General features: G+C 41.4%; 2 protein-coding genes across 3 annotated transcripts; one reads left to right on the top strand and one right to left on the bottom strand.

The window, feature by feature from the left end:
• Positions 1 to 263: 263 nt before the first annotated feature.
• On the bottom strand, positions 264 to 3,068 carry LOC145434363 (F-box/LRR-repeat protein 8-like). Its single transcript, XM_080311728.1, has 2 exons — positions 3,048 to 3,068; positions 264 to 2,621 (listed from the first exon to the last, which is right to left on the bottom strand). The coding sequence occupies exon 2, from the start codon at positions 2,617 to 2,619 to the stop codon at positions 1,474 to 1,476; it is 1,146 nt and encodes a 381-aa protein (XP_080167854.1). The 5' UTR covers positions 2,620 to 2,621; positions 3,048 to 3,068; the 3' UTR covers positions 264 to 1,473.
• A 935-nt stretch (positions 3,069 to 4,003) lies between these two features.
• Positions 4,004 to 15,847, top strand: LOC145434361 (mediator of RNA polymerase II transcription subunit 14-like). Of its 2 annotated transcripts, XM_080311726.1 has the most exons (6): positions 4,004 to 4,206; positions 4,969 to 5,646; positions 6,813 to 6,989; positions 7,737 to 7,888; positions 10,192 to 12,774; positions 15,286 to 15,847. In XM_080311726.1, exons 2-6 carry the CDS (start codon positions 5,017 to 5,019, stop codon positions 15,476 to 15,478), a joined length of 3,735 nt encoding a protein of 1,244 aa, XP_080167852.1. In that variant the 5' UTR covers positions 4,004 to 4,206; positions 4,969 to 5,016; the 3' UTR covers positions 15,479 to 15,847. The 2 variants fall into 2 exon arrangements, with proteins under 2 accessions (XP_080167852.1, XP_080167851.1); XM_080311725.1 differs by lacking the exon at positions 4,004 to 4,206 and having other exon boundaries at positions 4,256 to 5,646.
• Positions 15,848 to 18,063: the final 2,216 nt, after the last annotated feature.

Raw genomic sequence — 18,063 nt, 5'->3', positions numbered from 1 at the left:
GAGCCTAGAGGGTGGTCAAAGTAATGTTAATGTGAATGAATACTACAGGGGCGTGCAACATTTATGGATAACAGGCCACATTCAGATTACGAATAATTACACCAGCCATTGGCATGTTTACTACTTTGTTGTCTCATACTGAAACTTCGAATAAAACATTAATTTTCTAGGTACCATACCAATATACCAGGGGTCTCTTTAAACAGATTTGGGAAAGTCATTGCCCTATGGCAAACTGACACCAAGCAAATGTCCTAGTATCAGACGTTAAAATGAAACTTGTATTCCGAGAATTTCAAATGGCATTGTAACATTTTCAGAAAGGCTCATGAAGCATTGTGAAATTACCACGCGAGATGAAGCAATTACAAAGCATGAAATCAAACTGTATTTGACACAGAGCAATATACCGGTATTTAAACTCGATAAGATAAGTGCTGTAGCAAATGAAGTGCTCTAAGAAGATAGTGATCTCAGGAGCAACCCATTATAATTTATCATACAGGCTATAGGACCACATTTTCTCATATATATTTCACCTGAAATAGACAAAGTGAATTTCAATCTAATTTAATAATTCTAAAATCCAGTGGGGTATATCTCTCAGTTCACGTTAATTTATTTTAAAGACACGTGTCTGATACGCAAAAACAGTAAAATGGAGATATTTTTCATTCGGACCCAAACTAATAATGGTAATAATATAACTCTACAGTAAATTTTGTATTTGACTGTGTGCGATGTCGTAATTAGCAAAACTGTTGACAAACAGAAGTTTTTAAACGTTCACATTATTGTAGAAGGTAACCCCTGATGAGTGTAGGTAGAGGCTCCAAAAGCTTCAGGTAATAAAAATGAATCTATTTTTGAAATTATACATTGCTATTTCTCACCCATCACTCATATCGAGACCTCGTTTTTTTAAACATGCATAAAGGGTCAAATTATTCATCTTACTTCAAAATATTATCAGGAGATCATATTTGCCCTGAAATTATCAAGTGCAGGGGTCGATTGCATCTTACATAAAACGCAAAGGGAATGAAAGAAAACAAGCAATCAATGACCAAAATCTTAAGTCATAAATCACAATGAAAATAAGTGCAATGTATCAAATAAGATCGCAACATACATAATACTGCCTAAAAAACGAAAGAAGTCTAGCTACTAAGGGGCAATGGAAAATAATTGATGTCATTCACATTGATACTGTAAGTCTAAATTTCTACTCCCATAATTTTATGTACCGGTAGCGATTGTTTGCCTTTCGCATAATAGTTAATGCATGGTTCATGCATTTCGTCAGTTTTTACACATAGCCTGATGCACAAAAATATCATGAACTGCTTTTCAGTACTGAAAAAAATTCGATGTCGGACGGAAATATTTGTAATTGAATGAAGACACAGTTGGAAGCAATCTAGAAACTAAAACCAGCCTACCAGTTGAACGATCAATTTCATAAAACTGCAATTAATTGCCCTGTCCAAGATTCATGTAAAGTGTTGACGATTTCAACGACCTGATAGCTTTAATGCTTTTAATCGTGGATTCCGGAAGATTACAATGGCAATGCAGTTCTTCCAAGTTTTCACATTGCACTGACAAATCCAGCAGGGCAGGCGATAGTTCAACATTCGCAGTTGAATCAGGATCCAAGTCCGTATGGCAGCTCAAATATTTCAGGGTTTTATTACAGTTCTTTGCAATGTGATGTATTTGCTCGTGCACCCAAGCGTATATATGCAAGTCGATAAAAGTCGCTGGGATTTCTGGGCATAAGATTTGGTTCACCATGTAGAGAGGCATTGTACTATGAAATTTCATTTCCAACTCCATATGGGGGCTGAATTTTTTCAGTGATTCCCACGCTTCCGAAGATATCATGCTTTTATACTTGTCGCTTCGGTTGCACATGAAGGAAAGTTTCCTAATTTTGGTACGGCCATCTTCTGAGAGTATCTCCAAGACCTCGTCGTCGACGTGGTGATAAAATGCATAGAACTCCTCAATATAAACGCAAGATTTTAACAAATTCATGACACAATCTTCAGTGATGTTGTCCACGAGACATCGGTTCTGGATGTTCACTACTTTCAAACGTTTGTGGTAGTCCGCGAGAATCTTTAACAAGCCATTGTCGAGTACTATGCCGAGTTTTGCGAGGTCGATAACTTCCAAATTGAAGATGCATTCTTTATCTTTGATGGAAGAAAGAAAGTCTTTAACTTTATTAAGAATCAACCTGCCATTGAAAAGAGGCGGATTCCAACCAGTGAATACGAACTTGAATTTGATCACTTTCCAATTCTTCACCCCAATCAAGTTATCCAGCACACTTAGGGCCCGTTTTAAGCTAATGGGCTCCGCCTGATTGACATCTATTTCAACGTCTTTCAGCTCCTGTCCGTACCTCTCCACGCACGTAATAGCCCGACCATCTTTATCATAGCTTGTATCGAATTTGAAAATGAATCGACTCCACAAGTGTGAATCGTGGAAGATAGCAGACCAATCTTTGCAAACCAGGCTCAGGCTATATCGATCGTTTTGGGATACGTAGGAAAAGATTTGTAGAACTATATGGTCAGGTATTCCAAACCAATTGCTTCCATCCATACCTGCAAAAGATAGAGAGAAGTGTATTAGTCAACTATACCCTACCACACGAAAAAGGATATTCTTCGATTGTTCCTTCTGCTACTAGACGTTGGGTTTTTCTGACCAAGACACTCCCTCTCACCCGGGTCAGTTATAGCTAAGCTAACCAAAACCAGTCAGGGATGGGAAAAAGAGGAGACGGGACTCATTTTTCTCAAGTTTTACCGTGCAGACAAACAAACACGAACCAGCTTCACAATGAAACATCGTATTGTGGTACACTGGTACAGGTTTGCAATTGCACAATTGGCGTCTCTATTAAAACAGTAACAGTGCAAAATCATGGTTGGTACTGACGCATTTTGTCATCATTTCATCATTAAGTAACTTCTACTAGAAACGACATCTTCCAAGATCTACTCACTGAACTCACATACTTAACTTACTTTATAACTTCCCGAGAAAATTACACCATACATGGTAATAGATCATGTACTGCGACTGCCTCAAAACTTTATTATTATTATTTATATAGACTCCATTGAACCGTGAACTGTACATGATCAGTGGAGTCATAGCATTTCCTTGAAACGAACTCATTCATATTTTAATGCGTCGAGAACATAGCTAAATTTTTGATCAATATATAATTCATAAGAATAAATGATCATACTAAATTTGACATATTCAGTTCGGTGGCTGCCTGCCGCCACATGCGACAAGATTTTCATCGCTTGTCATTTTATCATAGCCTTTATAAAGGCTATGATTTTATGGTAGCTTAGCTAATACTTGTCATTCAGTATGAGTGCTTCTTATTTACATGTGCTAGGCCAAGGAACGCGTCTGATTATACGACTACTCTATGTCGTTTCGACACCTTCCAGTCATTTGTTTGTATCACAATCTTGTGGTGTTTTGAAATGATGAAAATGATATTAAAACGAAAAATAACCACAATATGGCTCAGGCCTGATCAACTGTCATTCGGTTAAGTTCAGTTCAAAATAAGGTCCGGAAAGTAGATGAGCCAATGAAGATTGACGAAAGGTTAGGTTTTTGAGGTAGGCTACACTGTACAATCCAAACTAACACAATATTGGAGGAGCATCGTATACCGAGCGAGATAGTGTAATGGTTATGCGTCCAGCTTTTCGATCGGTAGGTCGTGGGTTCAATCCCCGGCCGGGTCAGACCAAAGACTCTAAAACTGGTATCCGTGGCTATCCTGCTAGGCGCTCAGCATCCATGGATAGCGTGGAGGAGAAAAATACGGGGGTGCAGACTAGATGACCTTGCTTAAAGGTCGTATCGCATCTCCATCGTCAAAAAGCATCTCGATGGTGCCGGCGAAAATAAATCTGCCTCATCGCTAGATGGCGGCAGTGCACTGTTTTGCTATAGATAACTCACCTATCTACAGTTTTGCATTTGCCACACTTTCCAATCTAGTGGAAAAGAAAAGACATGGATCACGAGCACGACTCGCAGACATAAAATCTCAGCTGGAAAGAAACTACAGTTTACGGTACCCTTGTAATTATTTGCCATACTTTCCAGTCTTGTTAGGCAGAGCAACTACATACACTTCAAACGATATTTGAGGTGAGAATTTCCGATTACCTATGATGAGAGACCTGTCGCTGGAATGTAACAGTTCCTGTAAAAATTTATCGTGGACTGTAGAGTAGACAAAAAAAAGTGTTGCTCGTGCTCTCGCTCTCGATGTTCTCTTGCTCACATTAGTTTTTTTCACAAATGTGTTTGATATGTTTAAAAATGCTGCGTTAACTTCACATAATCTCGAGTTGAATAAATATAGTATTGAGCTAGGGATGCAATTACTTGAGTAGCATCATTGACTAAACCAGGTTAGAGCTGCAGTAAAGAATTATTGATTCTACTTTTTTAGTGTACTCGACAACTCAAGTATGTTTTCGGACTTCTTCCGCCACTATAATTGCTGGTTTTTCAGGACATATTACTTGCTTTTAAGCTTTAGTGAACTTTGTGTTTTGAAAAGTAAAAAATAGATTTAAGGTAAGTTCACATCACTTTTGTGAGTGCTCTGTATCAGTTTCACAGTAACTGAATATAAGACTGCACCTCGTAGTTATACCTCAGTCATCTTACATACCATAGCAGAGAAGATGCATCTTGCAAATTTAAATGTATACCGGTAGTCACCTACCTTCTATAATTTCTTCTTCTACTTCAAGTAGTTTGGAAATGTCTCGGCTGTTTCAAGACTACTCGAGTACAGCTGCAATGCTGGCTACTTTGACCAGATCTGTTTTCTGAGATACAAATATAAATAGATATAATAGTGCTTAGAATACCTTCGAAAAACTGACTCCTGTTTCACAGCGATACAACTAATTAACCAAGACTTATTGTACACGGCTGTGGACAACAATGATGCCAGTTGCTGTACAGCCTATGACTCCAGTACAGGGTCAATGGAACCCCGTCAGCCAACAACCGCCAATCGGAACCATACCTTTACAAACAGTTATTGACTACATACTGCAAAAGACATACCACGACATCGTGGTCCTCGCGGATTTACTTCCGGGAAAGTCCGACCTGGAAAGAAAGATCGACATCGCGCATTTCGCAAACCGTACCCGTCAGTTAGTTATCAGGTTACTGACGGTGGTGAAATGGGCCGGATCTGTTTCAAAAGTGATCAAATGCGAAGTAATCACTCAGCTCTTGGACCAGCAGGGACTTTTATTCGTTGACACCGCAGACAAACTCCACACGTTAGCCAATCAATTTGTGGTGCAAGCCAGACTGCCAAACTTCTCCGTTCCTGCGGCTATCGACGTTTTAACCACAGGGTCGTATCCACGACTGCCGAAAGCGATCAGAGACAAGATCATTCCGCCCGATCCGATAACGCCATTAGAGAAATCGATAACTTTGAAGAGACTCGATGAGATCATCTGCCACAGGCTGGCGGTGACTAAAATTCCTCTCCAAATCACCGACATCGTGGTGGACAAGGGGATGGTGAAGTTGACAGTGCCAAGTGAATTCAAGGTAACAGATTTCATCTACCTTTACAAAGTAGCGCAGAAGGTTTTAGCTGCTTCCGAATCAACTTTTTTAAAATATGGTTCTTGATTAGTTTTCAGACGTTTCTTTTTCTACTTCCAAGCGATTTTGGCATGTATTTGAAATTGCTATTTGCTAACCTCTTCAATAGTATATTCATGTTGAAATGAACCCGAATATTTATCGCTGACACTCATCAGCAACTAGTAGCAAATTGGCTTTTGGAAGTACAGAACTTCAATATTGCAGCAAACAATACGTTCATTTTGCCAAATTTATTCCACTCGAAGCTTTCCAACTGACTCTCATCAGGAGCTAACGTCAGTAAATGAGGTTAGCCAAATTCGAAATAAATTAAGAATTTTGTCGTTGTGACGTAATAATGACAAGTACGCAGAGTCACGAACGCTGTAAACAACGCACAGTTACAGTACAACATACACAAAATCGGCTGTCAAACAGCCGAGTGGCAAAACAACACTAAAGAAAGATTCCCAGAGTGTAGAGATGTTCCTTCTGGTAACAGAGGATCGGCTTTTGCGGCTTTATAGTGGTTGATTCGATGACCTTTAAATAAAAAAGAGAACGACCACAAGCAACTATGGAAACTGGGTACAATAGCCCCTGTATTCCGGTAACTGAGTTTATTCTTGAAAATTGTACCAGTTTGCAGTGTCATTAGTTAGGCTTACCATACGTCCTTTTTGAAGAAATGTCCGCCCTTTGTCCAAATGTCCTCCTTTTTGAAAATTTGAATAGTGTAAAATACCCGAAAAGACCACAAAAGACATTAGATTTCGGCCTAAAAGATAGACGACGGGTTACATGGGAGTAAAATTTAAAAAACAACCTTTTTTTAGTCAATACCACAGAAGTAACGTAAAAATTGGGTAAACTGGGGGTTGAGTCGAAGTTTTTTTGACAACGCAACATTTCCAGTAAACAACAAAATCAGCTGTTTTCAATTTCGGTGAACTAACTTTTATGATTTGATAAAAGTGTCTGCCTTTACGGTAACCCTACATTAGTCTTTTCGCAAGTACTCTCCAATTATGTGTTAAAAGTATTCTCCTCCTTTACTTTTTGTCTGAATAGGGCCTTGAATGCGGTTCAAGTATTATACACATTATATTGTGTTTTACGTGTTTTAGGCAATACTTACTCTCATGGGCCAGTCGGACGATATTCCATGGAGGCTTTTGAAGATAGATATATCAGTGGAAGATGAATACATTGGCGCCGGTAAGGCGCTAGTCCATCATTTGCAAGTTGAATACGTCCACGAGCTTGTCCAATCAAGACTACTGACAAACGAAGATCCTTTGGTGGTGAGTGACCTTTTCTTCCATAATCAAAGCAATTGGCATTGATTTAGCCCACCATTGGCTGGGCTTTTGGGAGACCTCTGGTTTGAGAGACCAAAAGCGTATTTGCTGAGGTAGGCTACAATGGCTGTTAGATAGACTTTGGTGCTGGTGCGTCAAAGTAAGCATGATATCGTATTGTAATTACATATATTTGAATTGAATTATTGATTTACACTTGAAATGCAAACTGACTGCCGGAAAAATAGTTCAACATTCCATGTAAATCAACCAAATTGTTTTCAAAAGTTCACCGTATGGTCATGAACTTGATACAATATTTACTAATGTGTAGACAATAATTGCTTGAACTGCAAAAATATGGTTTATCAAATTCCTTTGAGTCTATGAGATTTGATCATAGTATGAACACTTCTGATTTTTGTGTTGATGATACCAAAATGCCATTTCTTAATCGAATGAAACGGTGGAAATGGTCATAGTTTTGGATTAGCTCAAATTTTGTTTCTTGAATTATGGTAGTTTGCAACTCAATGTGATCTCCAGATATGATAAGAGATTTATAACTGAAAAATACTCGTGTGTCAAATCCGTCAAATGACAGGGACTTGTGAAATCAGTCGGTAGTTTATTTCCACTCAGTCAATTACTGTCCAATACTGAATATACTTTGGTAGAGTTTATAATCTGCCCAATAAGTTCAAATATAACAGTTGTGGTGAGTGACTTATGGCGTTGGTTCCTTTTTAGGACCTGTACCAAGTCCTTCATTCCTTCTGCCTTTCATTGAAACTGGAGGTCCTCGAAGCCCAGGCCTATCGCCTTCTTCGTCACCGATGGGGGCGGCTGATTCACATTGACGAGTCCCACCCTGGAAACAAAGTGGTCTTGTCCTACTGGAGGTGGGATCCAATGTGTTCTGTGCATTAGAGGTGTTAAAAAATATTGACAAATAGAAACTTTCTTCTCCTGTAGCAATGCGGCTACTGACTGGAATTGAATCAAATTTGGTGCGTACGCTTAATTAGGTACGGTACGGTACGGTAACCTAACAATTTTATCAAGTAGCCAGTAGCGTTGGGACCCCGGGAAATCCCGATCCCGGGATCCCGGGATTTGAAGCAATCCCGATCCCGGGATTGGTCCCGATCAAATCCCGGGATTTGTGAACAGCATCTACCAAGGCTTATGTAGCGCCATATCTCTTATTTTGGTAATAAAGCAGTGTTACAAACTCGGCTGATTGTCTAGAACAGTGGCCTCAAACACGCGGCCCGCCAAAACTGTTTATGCGGCCCACGTCGGCGTTTTGACTTTTCAAGCATTCGACAATATTAAACTCGAAAATTTCAGATTTCGGATTTGAGAACTTGAAATTTCATTCTGAAACCCCTCCAAAAACCTGAATCGCTGTCATACATCAAACGCCCATACTAGCTGCTAAATTATAATGCGACAGCTTTTACGATGACACGATGCATTTGACGTCTCGCATGGTTTCTAACTGTCTATATAACTCCTTATGTCGCCAAATTATGCCAAGCACAACAATATTTTTAAAAAATGTTGAAAAATATGACTTTTTCGTGACAACCGTGAATATTACAATAGTGTATTATATTTTCACAATGTGTATGGAATGCTAATCTGCAAGGTCCGACAAAAAAGGCGTACTGGGAAATACATATTATACCCCTATTTGATGCTGCTGCCCGCCGCGTCATCAAAAACTACGAAATTGGCCCGCAAGCAAATTGGAGTTTGGGTCCCCTGATCTAAACGATGATACTCTTGATGCTCTTATGTTTTGCGTCAATTAAATATCACAAGGAATAAATGTTATTTGTGTAACTTGTATGTGTATTTTACTACTTTTCTAATCCCGGGATTGAGGAGCGAAAATCCCGGGAAATCCCGATCCCGGGATTTCAAATTTGATCCCAAGTCCCAACCCTAGTAGCCAGTACAATTTGTGAAAAAAAGTCATTATTGAACACCCCTACTGTGCATTGTGCAATGGCTGTAGCTCAACTAAAGTAGAATTGTGTCATTTGCTACTGATGAAGCTGTCGTTAATCTGACGTAACCCGTGTAGACAATAGTGCGGAGCATGGACCGAAGCCGGATTGGATATCCGGCCGGATTTTTTTAATTTTGACCGGATCGGAGCCGGATCAGTATTTTTTCAGTTACGGCCGGAGCCGGATCACTACTTTTTTGATATGGCCATAATCGTTATGGATAAGCATGACTTTTATAACTAAATAACTACCAACCAACCACACACAAGTAACCGCCAAGCCAGTGCGAATATAAACGAGGCATATTTATAAATTCACGGAACCCCCGTAACGTGTAGGTCCGGACTTCTACATTTTTGGTCGGAGCTGGATCACTACTTTTTCCTGATACGGCCGGACCAGAAAATTTGTCGATCCGCTCCGCACTAGTAGGCAACCGACAGATCCAATTCAATATTTGTACTGTATGTAAATGAGTGTGGCAGATAATTGCTGCCTATGTGATGTTCTATCAAGATTTGTAAACTGATTGTAGCCCGTGCCATGATGGATTGTCTTTTGTAAAAACTGGTCACTAGTCATCATTTGCAAAATGCCCCCATGTCGAGTTGAATGGTTAACCATATCGGGGTGTTAGAGTGTCATCTTACTAGTATAGCTGGGCACAAGTAGGGTACTCGAATCCGAGTTGTGTATCAATTATAAGGATTTGAGTCCAACAGTCAGAGTCGATATTTTCGAAAATATACATCCTTCTCAATGCGAGAGTTTTGAGAGTTGAGAGCATTGAGAGTTATTTTGATCAACGTAAAATATAGTTTCAATACATTCTTCCCATCGTGGAGGCCTCCAAACCTTGGTTCTCGGTAACTCGGCATCTGGTACGTGTTTCACAAAGCTACGTGCGTTACGTGAGTTAAGTGATCGACCCCTGGTATTGTCACAAATGGTACGAAATGCTGGCAAAATTTTACTTGCGGCCACAAAAAGGATATATTTTTTGAATTTTCCAGTTCATTATTGCCGTTATGACGGTGTAGCAGGTGGTACTCAAATACTCTACTTTCTTTTCTACCTCGACTTTTCCCATGGTTCACCGTGATATTAAAATATGGCCCGCTTGCTGAAATACTGGACATAGGCTACTATAATTCGCAGTCACCATGAGACACTCGTCATTGCAGGACTGCCATATCCAAGACCTCCAAACCGGACCCGATGACAATCTCCATACATCAAGAACGAAAAGGCGACGACGTTGCCCTCAAAGTAACCCACAAACCCGCCCTGATTCTCCAAAACGTCGACCTCGTCCAGAGGGCATCCGCAGTCAAAGACCTGTCCCTGGAACGGCTGCTCGGTGACACAATCCTGGTCCGGTCCTACCACAAGTTGCACGCGGTCCAGCAGACGTTACGCAAGCATGTCAAGAACGATGCGTCGCACATTACAGACGGGCATTCTTGTCTGGTCATACCGCTGACCGAACGCTTTGAGTCGCCAGGTGACTTGCATATATCCGTAGACCCACAGACCGGTGCGTATGTTTGTGCGTCGCCTGGTTTGGGCCGCGATGTTCTCGATGAAATTGAGTCTGCCGTCAACGAGTCTGTCGCGAAACTAGTGACATGGATTCCAAGGCTTACGTTTGTCTTCGCGAGGGAACGATGCAAGGCTGCCTTGCAGTCTTTGCCGGCCCGATACGTTGATAAACTCTCGCTGACTAATTTCTCCACGCATGCCGTAGGGAAGCTAGGTGACAATGTGATTTATATCAAGATGACAGCTTTTGAGAATTTCTACATTGTCGCACAAATCATCGACGATGAATTGTCGACTTCATCGATATCTTGTCGGTATCACCTTTTGAGGGTTGTGAAAGACGGCGCCAATCAGCAGGGTGTCGGGGATTACAAGGCAGACGCCCTGGTCCAGCTGAATTCTCATCTCTTAGACAGGTCTGACTTCAGTGGAGATCGGAAGTTTGAAAACTCTGAACTTTCAGCCGTGGTGTCGGCCTGCGACGCGCGTATACCATTTGTCGGTTTGACCCGGGACTTGGCAAAAGAAGGCTTGGCATATCAAGGACTGCTGGCTGATTCGGACGCGGGTTTTTGCGTGAAATTACTGGATCTAGGGCCCATAGCTGGCGTGACCGGCGCCGATTCTTTGGTTAAGAACACGTTACAGTGCGCTTTCAGGTACAGGTGTATCGAGAAGGTGTCTAAATCTTCAGACGCAGTCGCCGCCAGAGTCTGGCACGCAGAATTAGTGTTTGCCGACAATCCAATGAAAATCGAAGCGAGACAGGACGCCGTCACGCGTCTCACTCTGAAGCTTGATGTTCCCAACGCCGATTCCCCAGTGCAAACTTTCAAAGAGGCTTGGAAAGCTGTAGGCAGGCTGTACGAAGTCGTGCGTAAGTTTGCAGATGTCTTATATGATCGGGACTCGTCTCTGGGCCAGATGGTATCCGTGCATTCTTATGATTTTCAGTCGTTAGTTCTGAAGTATGGTGCACGCAGAAAGTTTACAGTCTCTGTATCCTGGTCTCACCAGCACCAAAACTTCGCGTTGCATTTCGGCAGGGTGGGGTCGATCGGGTTTAACAGCCACGCGTACTCCTCGCACTATCTAACGGCCATGTTCAACGATTGTAATGATTTAGGGAGGCTGGTTCAGGTCTTACACGACACTTCTGACCCTTTCCACGTGGCGTGTTCGATTTCGTCTTTTCCTGTGTTAGGAATGGGCATCGGGTCAGGCAACGCCAAATCTGTGTCCGACAACTTCACCGTATTGGTGCAAAGCCCGTGGAGGTTTCTTATGGTGTACCGATCTCTTTTTGCGTTGGAAGTGTGCTGCATGTCGGGGCGCAGGGTGGCGCTACGCGACGGCGCGTTGTCAAAGTGTGACTCGTCTGTTATTAAGGAGGGTTTGCAACCAATTCCGGGGCTCGTTAATTTTTTGACGGCGCTTTTCAAGTCGGCTTACTACGCTGGCCCTACCGCGACTAGAGCGGACCCGCCTACGTCTGACCAGGGACACAAGATGCTAAACGGTGTTGAAGTGCGGACCATACCGCATGGCAACTGGGCCGGTGACAGCCCAGTTATTATCGGCCACGTCGATTTCGTGAAACTCCTCCGAGAACAAAAAGTCAACTCTCAGACTGGCCCTTGCGTTCTTGAACACTTCATGGGTCTGACATCCCTGAAAAGGGACATGATGCACATGACACAGACTAACGACGCCTTCTATTTCCCGGACAATGTGAACACTGCCCCGGTACCTTCAGAGATATCTTGCCTCGAATTTGCGGTCAACTCGGTCCACGTCCGGTGTTCATTGCAAGCGTCCAACGAATCGTTAGGGCTTGCTCTTAAATTACAACCAGTCCCGGCGTATACTTTGCAGCAACGCGGCTTGCCCCAGGAAAGCTGGCGTCCCGAGAACCTGGTGATACTCGAAAGGTTTTTTCAACTCAGAGTGGCGACCCACCCGTACCGGTCCAACAACATGCACAGCTTCTGCCTGATTCTCTTGGCCAAATGGCCGATACTGAACGATTTCATGGGCATCATGAGGCTGGAGCTCAGCGACCATAAGACGGATATGGCTGTTCGGTGGCTGCCGCAGCTGTGCCTGACTGTGCCGCCTAAACTGGCGATGGCGGTGCCGTGCGCACCTGCCGTGTTTATCAAGGAGAAGGTGCTGATTGTGATGACCTTTGTGCCAAAGAACATCGGAAATGCTCCAGCTAGCAGGTCGGTACCATTTTGTGTGTGGCGGTGTTGTATAATGGTCTTGTTTATCGTAAATTTGCTCCAGTGTGACCATGGCTATTTGGTGTTAGAAGACCACCGACGTGGGATTTTGAAAAGTAGGAGACAGTTTCGGGATCAGTTTGATCAGATCAATTCCCCTAATGTCCACGGTAACTCGATATATATCGATTATTTGTAGCGTGATCGTTTTTCGTTAGCCGCAAAGAGTCAACTTGCAATTTTGAAAGTAGCCACCTCTGGGTGTATGCCTCCCCTCGACCAAATCTACTTTTAGGGCGGAGATCATAAAGTTGGATTATCGATAAACTCCACTATCCTGTCCATCCTGTTTCGAAAGATAGATTTCGTCGAGCGGTGGCATACTTCTAGGGCGATTATTTTTTGACATTGCAGAAATAGTCCAAATTTTGTCAAAGTTGTATCGTTAAGGTTGAAATATTGTCAAAATTGTTTACTAAGTCAAAATTGTCTTGCAGACTGCATTTGTTATTGTCGCAGAGGTTGCACTATCGGTGAACTTTTTTACACCTTGTACTCTACTTGATAGTCTTACAGTTGTAGACGGTCCATTGTCTACTAATTGTGAATCATTGACCATCGAATGAAACAAGTTCAAGAGGCATGATGATCATGGCACCTAAAACGAGTGAAATTTCTAGTAGGTCAGCTCCCGCCGATATCCGAAATCTGAAGCTTAACTGCATGATGGACATTGGTTTTTATATCACTGTGTTTCTCAACATATGGGTGGATCTTAACAAAACTCAGATTTCGGTTGAGGCCTAACAAAGTCGATGTAGGTAACAAACACTGTCGGTATTCTTGCCAAGCTACTTCGTAATGACAGACAATTTCAACCAGAAATGTACCACGATTCTAACGTAATGCGCAACATTGCCTAACATAAATACCTTACTGCAAAATTTTTTCAAATATAGTTTTTTGATGTCAAATTTTTTTTGATTTTTTAGTGCAAAATCGTCCGTGCTTTAGGTAAATAGGTAATTGCCCTTGTAACAGTTCATAGGAAGAGGCTTCTACCGAACTTGCCAGATGTATCTTCGCAACCAATGCAAAATGATTTAATTGCGCTACATATGGGTTGATTATTCGATAACTATATGATACAGCATACAGTAATACAGGGACAGGTGAGCCAGGGTCGTAACCAAGACGCAAGGTTCCGAGTCACAAGTCTATCTCACTATTATAGTTTTTACTTGAGTCATTTTAAATTCACCACCGAGTCAACTCCGAGTCCAATTCAGCTAGTAGAGGGGCGAGTCCGAGTCATAGTATTTTGACTCGAGTCCAAGTCATTAAGTTCAGTTTTCAGTTCAATCCGGTCCAACCCTCTTCTTCAACTCTGCGCGAGTGATATAGAATGGCTCGCATTCATATACGGTATAGGCCTAGTAGTTTTCCTTAGTTTTAACCGTTTCTGGCCCTGTTTCCCCAAGTATCAGGACTGATAGACGAAATACCAATAATGTGGTAACTTTACTATTCCGTCTTGGCCGTCCTAGTCTCGAGTCATGCACAATGACTCGAGTCGATATAAAAATTGACTTGAGTCGAGTCATTTCACGCATTTAAAAAAATGACTCTAGTCAAGGCGAGTCACCAACAAATCGCGAGTCGAGTCATGACTTGAGTCATTAACACCCTGGACAGACCATCAGTATACAATTGCATAGTATATTCATATTGAAATTAACCCGGATGAGGTGGTCAAAGTAGTCCTCGTTGGTACTCGAGTAGAAGTAGAACTAACTTTGTAAATTTCTACACATTTTAAATAGCTATTTCCAAGTAAGTAAAGTAGGTATTCTAGGTCTAGTTTGGCCTAAATAACTAGTAAGTACGACTTTATAATAATAATTTAGTACTACTACATACTTGGTGGTCCGAGAAAGTAGAATTACTTTGTTACTGACCACTTCTGTAATGAACATATATATTTCGGGACGACAGATTTGGTGCTATCAAAATACGCCAACCACGTCTGTGCCTACAGAAGGAGCTTGTGTACCATCTAAAATTAGTACTTTGAGCTTGAGCCCTTTCTTCGCCTCAATTGTTGAAATTTCATGCTAGCGACCTCATATTTCGTGATACGATTGTTGATATGCATAGTTCTTGCCTATTCTCTGCTAGTTGCTGACGATCACCCCTTATGAGTGTCAGCCGAAAATGCTCGGGCTCATTTCAATAGGAATATACTATTCAATTGTATATTGAAGTTCTGTACCTCCATATATATTTCTCAAAAATATGATGTTATAGAAACAAAATGAAGCCAGATTCGAATTCAGCGCACACAGATCAGGTGAAAAAGAGTCTTCACACACAATCTTCCGCAAAAAAAAAACGTGTTGACCACCAGAATAATCAATAGAGCGTCAATCTAATACCTTTGGTTACCGACCTCCCCTGCATCCGTTTTGCTTGCCGTACTTTGTTTTAAAACCAACATTTTTCCGATTTCAGACAAGCAGTGGTGACGCCCATCGTACTGCAGCCCAACGGCGGCAGTATCACAGTGCCAACTGCCAAGAATAACCCCCACAACGCGCGCATGGACGCTTTTATTAAGCAGTACATGGACAACAAGCCGCACAACACGCGCACCCATCTGGCTAGCGTTGTTAAATATATCATGGATAATTACTCTGTTGGGTAGTGTCCCCAAATCTGTTGGCGGGTTGCATTCCCAGTGTGCGGACTCCATAATATGGTGGGTTTTCTCGGGGAATTTCGTAGTCAAACTACCTGGGATGGGGGGACGGAAGATTATAATGTTAAATTTATGAATCATGATTCTTGTACTGTCGTTTTATTTTCATTCATTTTCGCCCTCGTTTTCTGATGTTGGTAATTCGCAATTTTGTGTTGATAAATCGGACTCGCCCGTTGCATTGGACATTTGCTAATAACGTACTGTGTGCGTTTTTTCAGCTCGAGTGGCAAAGATTTGCTGTCATACGTTGGTCTGCGTGACATTTCAGTAACCTTTGTGGCGTAATATTAAAAATATATTTTGCGCCATTTACTAGCAGCCGATCCACTTCTGGTCTGGTGAGGAAATCTGCTGTGTAGGTTCATTGACCGGGAGTATGACTGATCAGAATGATTTAAGTAATAGAGTTGAGTATCATCATCATCACCTCGAGAGTAATACTTCATAAACGACAGATTTAAGTTTCGATGCTGCAGTTCAGTGCTTTTCTACCTGTGTGACGATTCGCACTTGTGTGAATGAAAAAGAATTCGGGGCGAATGACAAGCGTGGTGCGAATGAAAATCGTCATGTCCATATTTCTCACTTTTTGTGACGTGGAATAAATCAAATAAACATGATAGGATATCAAGTATTTGAGTTTTTCGATGATAATTCTTGGATTATCCACCGATCAAAGATAATCCCTGAATTATCGAAGAAAAACTCAATTAGCTCCGCTTCTACGGGTTGGAATTGAGTCAAATTTGTTTTGCATCGTCTTTGAAGACAGCGCAACAATTTCATGGGGTTGACAGAAAAATTTGACAAAAATATTTTTTTGCATCTTTGGGTAAATTCAAAATTTTCAAACTGTACGAAATCCGCGATTATTGGTTGGAATGAATTAAAATTTGGTGTGCGTCGTTTTTTAAGGCAAGCTAACGATTTAATCACGTAACCAGCAAGATTCAGGAAAAAAAGTTTTTTTTGAACAGCCCTAATAAGGATATTTGAGCTATTAAAGATAATTTAGCATCATTTCAGTCAGTTTGCCAATATTGTACGATTGCCGTAAGAGCGGGGTTACCATATTTTAGAAATCTAAAATGAGGACACTTTTTCAGACTTGCAAAACCGGAGGAGAATTCTCAATAAATGGTCAATTTTACCCACTTGGTGGTCGGTTGACTAAAAAAAGGTCATCTTTCTCTGTGTGCCCAAAATACAGTTTTTCTGCTCACATTGTCAGGTGGTTGACTAAAGAAAAAAAAAGGTTAACTTTCCGCTCAGCTCCCGAAATACCCGCCAGAGCGTCACTTGGCTGCTGATTTACGGCATCTCAGTCGGATTTTGCTATATATATGACCAAAGTTCTCAAAAAAGAGGACAAAGGGGCGTCCTCCGAGGACACTTTCAAAAAAGCCAAAAAAGAGGACGTATGGTAACCCTACCTAAGAGCCATTCCGCAGTTGGCAACACTGGCCGATATAATTAACTGTGCATTAATCATGAATCTCGTATAAGTAATAATTATTCAATAAGGTTTAAGTGTTGGTTTCAACAACCACAAGGAAACCTCGCGTTGTTCTGGGAAGATATGTTGATTTGTTTATGGCATAGATAAGAAGTGAAAGAAGCCCAAGTCTATCCATAAATAACCGTCATCAATTACTCTGATTGTGTGGGTTTGTATAGCAAGTCCTGCCTGTTTTTAACGCCCACCGTACATTACATACCTTAGTACGGTGAAGCATCTTTTCGAATATTGTCAGAAAATGAACCAAAGGTGCACGTCGCAACATTGATGCTAGGATTAAAGTGCAGTTTCACTCTTTTGTGCGTCCTGAGTGCGAACACATCCACATCGCGATGTCGATTTAGTGGAAAAGTGATATTGTTGCGAGTGAATAATGTTCCTGGGTTCGCCCTTTGAGCTTCGAAGAAAATCACTGCACGATACCCTCCGAAAAAGCAAGGAACACATTTGGGACAACGGAAGTCCGATATCTGTGATTTTTCTACTGCAGTGATTTTAGTACTTGATTAATCAATTCAATAATCTACGCTGATTGTAAAATAATGAAGCTCTGCACATCCAACAAGCGCTCTTCGAATACAAAAGTGACAAGTTTCTTCATTTTCTATTTGAGTAATAAATTCCGACTGGCTGGTGCGAATGAAATTTTTTTTAAAGTGCGAATGGAGCTCAAAAAGGTTGAAAAGCACTGCTGTAGTGTATACGCAGTATATGCTCCGTTGGAGCCTCGAAACCGCATCTACAGCCGTAGTTTATCAACGAAAAACATCTTGCATAAGGCTACTAATAAGGTTGGGGCGACATTTCTTAAGGCAGTGATAGCCACATATCGCCGCAAAATAGTCATGGTCGAGAAATTCAAAATTGCTTTTGATTAAGTGTAAATGGCATCATTTTACCTGCGGTGGTACTCGACATCGAATCACCTAGCTAGATACTCGATTTTGTCCAACATTAGCCTACCAACAATGAATATTATCCTACAATATCGATGTGACTCCTGGTCACT

Source organism: Botryllus schlosseri, chromosome 2, assembly GCF_051294905.1.
Source record: "Botryllus schlosseri isolate E-star chromosome 2, Bs_hap1, whole genome shotgun sequence".
Taxonomy (NCBI): domain Eukaryota; kingdom Metazoa; phylum Chordata; class Ascidiacea; order Stolidobranchia; family Styelidae; genus Botryllus; species Botryllus schlosseri.
This window is presented reverse-complemented; position numbering and strand designations above follow the sequence as displayed.